At 35.8% G+C, this 6,774-nt stretch overlaps 1 protein-coding gene across 4 annotated transcripts in view; it reads left to right on the plus strand.

Annotated features, from left to right (window-relative positions):
• LOC131167798 (DNA-(apurinic or apyrimidinic site) endonuclease, chloroplastic) overlaps positions 1-5,858 on the plus strand; it is a 33,918-nt gene extending 28,060 nt beyond the window's left edge. For 3 of the 4 annotated variants that reach the window (XM_058126688.1, XM_058126691.1, XM_058126690.1), the window contains exons 12-13: positions 4,460-4,569; positions 5,421-5,858. In XM_058126688.1, coding sequence (XP_057982671.1) covers positions 4,460-4,569; positions 5,421-5,459 — 149 coding nt within the window. In that variant the 3' untranslated portion in view covers positions 5,460-5,858. The remainder of the gene's footprint in view (positions 1-4,459; positions 4,570-5,420) is intronic. The other variant, XM_058126689.1, reaches the window with a different exon arrangement.
• Positions 5,859-6,774: the final 916 nt, after the last annotated feature.

Consider the following 6,774-nt stretch of genomic DNA (forward strand, 5'->3'; position numbering starts at 1 on the left):
GTATCAGAAAACAAATCTAAAGGCTCATTAGAAAGTCTTGTTGCAAGGGGAAGAACAGATAAAAGGAGTCAAGAAGGTGGGAAAGGCAGATTTTGGCCAAGTTCCAAATCCAGGCCTAGGAAATACAAATGTTTCCATTGTCACAAGGAAGGACATCTACGAAGAGGTTGTCCAGAGCACAAAGTCAAAGAGAAGGAGAAGATTTCCGAATCTGGAGATGCGGCTATAGCAGATGGCTATGATAGTGCGGATGTTCTTACAATTTCAAAACATGACTCAGGCGATGAGTGGATTCTTGATTCCAGGTGTTCATATCACATGTGTATCAATAAGGATTGGTTTTCTACCTACGAATCTTTAGATGGGAGCAAGGTGCTACTAGGCAATAATGCAGCTTGCAAAGTTGTCCGTATTGGCACAGTCAGAATCAAGATGTTTGATGGGATCATAATAACATTAACAGATGTCAAGCATGTTCCAGAATTGAAGAAGAACTTGATCTCTTTGGGTACGCTTGATTCGAAAGGTTATAGCTACAAAGGTGAAGGTGGAGCTATAAGAATTTATAAAGGCGCACTTATTGTGATGAAAGGCAAGATAGTCAATAGCCTTTACACATTACAAGGAAGCACAGTTACAGGAATTGTTGCTGTATCATCAAGTTCAGAATCTAATGTCACCAAATTATGGCATATGCGGTTGGGGCATTTTAGTGAGAGGGGTTTAGCTGAGTTGAGCAAGTAGGGACTACTTTGTGGACTACGAGTTGGAAAGTTAGATTTCTGCAAGCACTGCATATTTGGAAAATTGTGTCGAGTAAAGTTCAACATTGTTGTTCATTGGACAAAGGGCACCTTGGATTACATCCATTCAAATTTATGGGGTCCTTCTCAAGTTCCTTTTCATGGTGGTGGCAGGTATATGTTAACATTCATTGATGATTATTCAAGGAAGGTTTGGATCTTTATTCTGAAGCAAAAAGATGAAGTCTGTCAAGTTCAAACCGTGGAAAGCTTTGATCGAAAAGCAGACTGGAAAGCAGATCAAGCGACTAAGGAATGACAATGGTTTGGAGTTTTGTGGTGGCGAATTTGAAAAGTTCTGCAAGGATCATGGTATTTTCAGACACCGCACAGTGAGACACACTCTACAACAAAATGGGCTTGCGGAACGGATGAATAGAACTTTATTAGAGAGAGCTAGATGCATGTTGTCTAATGCCGGATTATCAAAAAAGTTCTGGGCTGAATCTGTCAACACAACTTGTTATTTGGTCAATAGATGTCCATCTTTTGGTTTCAAGACTCCTGAAGAGGTACAGTTAAATACCCCTGCTAAGTATGAAAATTTAAAAATTTTCGGTTGTCCTACTTATGCTCATGTGAACGAAGGAAAACTTGAGCCAAGGGCGATGAAATGCATTTTTCTCGGATATCCTGACAGTGTGAAAGGGTACAAGTTATGGTATCCAGCTAAAAGAAAATGCATTATCAACAGGGACTTGACTTTCAATGAAGCTGAGATGCTGAAGCCTCAAAAGGAGCCATCAGAAGAAAATGAAGACCCCAATGTCATGAAGAAGGTGGAGCTTGAGGTGGAGCCGTCCAAAGAAAACTCAGTTGGCTAGGAAGAAGAGCAAACTTCAGGGGAGGAAATAGATACACCACAATTGCAGCAATATCAGTTGGCTAAAGATAGGCAAAGGAGAGAGATAAGACCTCCTCAAAGGTATGGCTATGTAGACCTGGTATCATATGCTCTAAATGTTGCTAATGAAATTGGTAGATGTGAGCCACAATCATATAGTGAAGTTGTTACGAGTAAAGAGTCTACTTGGTGGATTGCTACAATGACAGAGGAGATGGAATCTCTCCACAAGAATCATACTTGGATACTTGTTGAAAGGCCAAAGAACCAAAAGATTGTTGGAAGCAAATGTCTTCAAGAAGAAAGAAGAAATTCTCGGGGTTGAGGGTGCAAGGTTCAAGGCTCATTTGGTGGCAAAGGGCTATACACAGAGGGAAGGTATCGACTACAACGAAATTTTCTCCCCAGTGGTGAAGCATAGCTCGATTCGTATTCTACTTGCCATTATTGTTCACTTTGATTTAGAACTTGAGTAGCTGGATGTCAAAACAGCCTTCCTGCATGGTGATTTTGAGGAACAAATATATATGAAGCAGCCCAAGGGGTTCGAAGTTCAAGGTAAAGAAGATCATGTCTGCGTACTAATGAAATCTTTATAATGCCTAAAACAATCTCCTGGATAGTGGTATAAATGGTTTGACAATTTTATGCTTGAAAATAATTACTTTAGGAGTAAGTATGATAGTTGTGTGTATTACAAGAAACTCTCAGATGGGTTATTTATTTATTTGCTCTTGTATGTTGATGACATGTTGATTGCTTGTAAGAACATGTTAGAAATCAACCTTCTTAAAGCTCAATTGAGTATGGAGTTTGAAATGAAGAATTTGGGAGCTGCAAAGAAAATTCTGGGAATGAAGATCTACTGAGATAGAAAAACGGGCACTTTGTTTTTGTCACAGAAAAAGTACATAGAGAAAGTGCTAGAGCGTTTTGGCATGCAAAATTCAAAGTCTATCACAACTCCATTAGCATCTCATTTTAGATTCTAATTGGCTTTGTCACCACAGACCAAGGGAGGGTGGAGTGCATGACTAATGTCCCTTATTCTAGTGCAGTTGGTAGTCTCATGTTTGCAATGGTATGCGCTAGACCAGATATTTCACAAGCTGTCAGTGTTGTAAGTAGGTACATGGCAAATCCTGAAAAAGTCCATTGGCAAGCTGTAAAGTGGATTTTGTGCTACCTTAAAGGTACGACTGATGTAGGCTTGGTTTATAGGAGTATCAAAGATATTGAAGGAAGTATCAACAGATTTGTCTGTTCAAATTATGTTGGAGATCTTGATAAACGAAGGTCGCTTGCCGGGTATTTGTTCACTTTATGCGGATGAACTATCAATTGGAAAGCAAATTTACAATCCATTGTTGCTTTGTCAACCACTGAAGTAGAGTACATTGCCGCAACAGAAGCAGTAAAAGAAGCTTTCTGGCTTCAAGGATTAGTCAATGAGTTGGGTATACAATTAAAGGAGACAATGGTCTATTGTGATAGTCAAAGTACGATCCATCTGATGAGGAATCCTATGTTTCATGAAAGAACCAAACATATTGATGTCAGGATGCACTTTATTAGAGATGTTGTCACACGAGGAATTGTTAATGTTGATAAGATTTCTACAGCAGATAGTCCGACAGATATGCTGACCAAGTCTGTTCCAGTTAGCAAGTTTAGGCATTGCCTGGACTTGATTGGAGTTCACATCAAATGAGGGACATAGGGGAGAGCGGCAGAGATAAAATTATGGATAATTGAAGCCAAAGGTGGAGATTTGTGCGCAGTGGTCTTCTGCCCACCATTATTATTGGCTTGCTATTATGGTGTTTGTTGCCACTCATGTGTATCCTAAATGGGACAAATTGTTATGGAGCATTAATGAACTTGTCTGCCACATGATTTGTATTTCCTATTATTTAAAGGAAAATCATGGAGTATGGAGGCCACTCACCCGTAGTCTTTGTTTTGGGGCAGATTCCTTCTCCATGGAATTTTTCTATAAAGGTCATTCTGCACTCTCTCATAAGATCATCATCAGAAGAAGAAAATTATCTTCTTGTTTAGCTCCCTTGTGATTTTTTCTTTCTGAGTGTGATAAAAGGGTGTAAAAGGGGTTTTGGTATTTTGAGTAAGTGACAAATGCTCCTGTCAAATTTTCAATTCCATAGTAAATCATGCTCGCTGCTCTCCTCTCATGGACGTAGGCAATTTTCCGAACCACGTTAAATCTGTGTGTCTCTTTCTTGTCTTTATTTTTTCTCACACAATTTACTTATCCATATCAGCATTTTATTTCAACATTTCCCATAGATCCTATTTCATTGAGATCTAGTGTTTCGCTGGATTTTGGTTGCCATCTATGCATGGCATGTCAAGGACTTCAAACTTTGCACCTAGATGATTTACCTGGGAAGGTGTGTAAAGAACTGATCTTGGGGTTGTTTTGTAGCTATGTTCATTATTTAGTTGAGACTACTACTTGATATGGGCTATTACCACTGTCTAATATTATTGGAGATGGTTAGCTGTGCTGAGGCTCTCAATGGTTCTTCCAGATTCTTTATGTCTATGTTGTTTTTGTTTGTTCCTCATCTTTTCTTACATATTCTCGTAGACTCTGTAATGTTTCTTTTTCATTCAATTCTTTAAAGACCCTATTTTGTTCCTTTATTTTGATGATTCTCACTCTCATCCCTGATCTTAGTTACTTTCTTCTAAACTAAAAGAGTATTAGTTAAATTCAATCTGATAGCTAGAAGCATTAGCAATGAAATAGATCATAATGTGTGCTTTTCCGATTTTATCTTTCGACAAGTTGTTGCCCCTGTTTCTGCTGCACAGCGTCCTAAAAATTCGGGGTTGTGGCTTACTGTGACATTACCTATGGTGGCAGAAGAAAGAATGGATCCATTCACTTATAATATGGTAAAAGTTTGTTACAATTCAATTGCATCTGCATGTTTGTATGACACTGCTTCTCTCCTTTTCGTTTGAAACTGTATTTTATTGCATCTATTAGATTATTCCTTTACCAAAAAACTTAAGCTATTAGGTTGTGGGCCAACAATGTATATCAAACTTTAACATTCCCTCGCACATACAGTCCGACGGAGCGTGGAGAGATAAACACACAATAAATAACACCCATGTTAGGGAATACAATAATATTTTTTAAACGTACACAATAAATGCGGGCAATAAGAGTAGAACCCAGGACCTCTTGGTAACCAGCTCTAATTCCATGTTAGATTACGACTTTACCTAAAAGCTTAAGCTATTAGGTTTTGGGCCAATAATGTATATCAAGCTTTAACAACATCAATTAAAGTTTTTTAAGATTTCAATAAATGATGTAGTTTTAGGGGGTACTCTCTCTTTCTCTCTCTCTCTCTCTCTCTCTCTCTCTCTCTCTCTCTCTCTATATATATATATATATATATATATATATATATTTGGGTGCATGTGTATTGGAATAAGATTTTCAATACTGCCATCTTTGTTTTCAAATTAGATCAAAGACAAATTTGAATTATGTTATTTTTATGTGGTGTTCAAACTCATGAAAATTACTGATCGAGAAAGATGACAATAGCATTCGAGATTTTCAAGCTCCTATGCATTATCAATGAGTGTTATCTTGCAGGCATGAACCCCCCTCACATATGATTCATTGCATTTCATGCTCTTATTTCATGTATAATTTTTTCATCATACATGATTTATTGCATAGTATCTGTTCTTATTTTCATGTTTTATTGTCATTGTGTGGGTAACAGGGTGGCGGCTTGACTATTTCCTCGTCTCAGAATCGATAGCGGACAACGTTCATGATTCATATATTCTTCCTGATGTTACTGGCAGTGATCATTGTCCTGTTGGCCTTATCCTCAAGCTCTAGCTTTGCCGTGCCATTGGAGCCAATCTTTGCTGCATTGAAATTGGTATATACTTGGATGACCAGAGCAAGAACAAAATTGCGTTCTATCCTGTGGTGTAGCCAGAACAGAGCAAAGTGTTTGTTTGCAAATCCAATCCTGGTGCAAAGATGCAAGGTTTTGAATTTTATTGTTTTGCTAGGTTCTAAAAACCTATCAAAGATGCAGGGTGGTTCTAATTTTGAAATCTAAAATGTTTTACTTGAAAAGTTGAAGATTATGATTGAAAGTTTGAAATCTTTGCAATGATATGTGAATCAACAGGAAAATTCATTTGAATTGTTTAGGGTCTGATCTATTGTGGAACCAGTTTATCATTTTTCAATGTTCATCATCTTCATAGGCATTGCAAAAATGCCACAAAATTTTTTTTCTTTCTAGTTTTTCAATATTTGCATAAGAAATTTGAAAAACAATCTTTTTAGTTTCTATGTTAAAAAATTGAAAATTAAGGTAAAAACTTTGCAATTTTTGATAAAATAAAAATAAAAATAAGAAAACAAAATTTGTTCTTAACTCATCAAATAAGAGCAAGTGAATTGACATTGAAGCTCCATTAGAAATTTAAATATGATCATATGAAAGTAGGCGTTTGATATATTAAATTGCATTCATCCAATTGCTAATAGTTGTCTTGGTTTGTGAGATTGTTGAAATCTTTTGTCCAATTTAACCCTTGAAACAAAGTTGCTGCTTAAAAAAAATTAAGAGGCAATTAAGTAAACAAGCCCAACTTCTTATTTAATAAGTTTAGGAAATCAATCCAGTTCTATATAGATAAGAAACAAGACAAATAAAATAAATAGCGAGGGCATTATCTTCAATCTATCTTCAATTCTCAATTTCATATATTTTAGGAGTAAAAACGATTTTTGTAGTAGGATTTGAAGTTTAATTTGTGTTTTACAATGCACGCGTTTCAAAATTTTATCTAATCATAATTAGCTTCTCTTCAAAAATTTTGAATTTAAATTATTTATTTTTAAAAATTAATTATTTTTAGAAACATTTTAACTGAGAATCAAATTTATTCAAGAAGAAGAATATAACTAAACTCGACATTTTTGTTATTTTTAACTTAATAAATTAAAGGGAAGTAGTTACGAATGAAAAATAATTTAAATAATTATTATAATAATTTAATGAATAAATATGCATTTAATTTAAAAAAAAAATTAGTTCTTTGTTTTGTAAT

The sequence above is a fragment of the Malania oleifera genome, chromosome 11 (assembly GCF_029873635.1).
Source record: "Malania oleifera isolate guangnan ecotype guangnan chromosome 11, ASM2987363v1, whole genome shotgun sequence".
Taxonomy (NCBI): Eukaryota; Viridiplantae; Streptophyta; class Magnoliopsida; order Santalales; family Ximeniaceae; genus Malania; species Malania oleifera.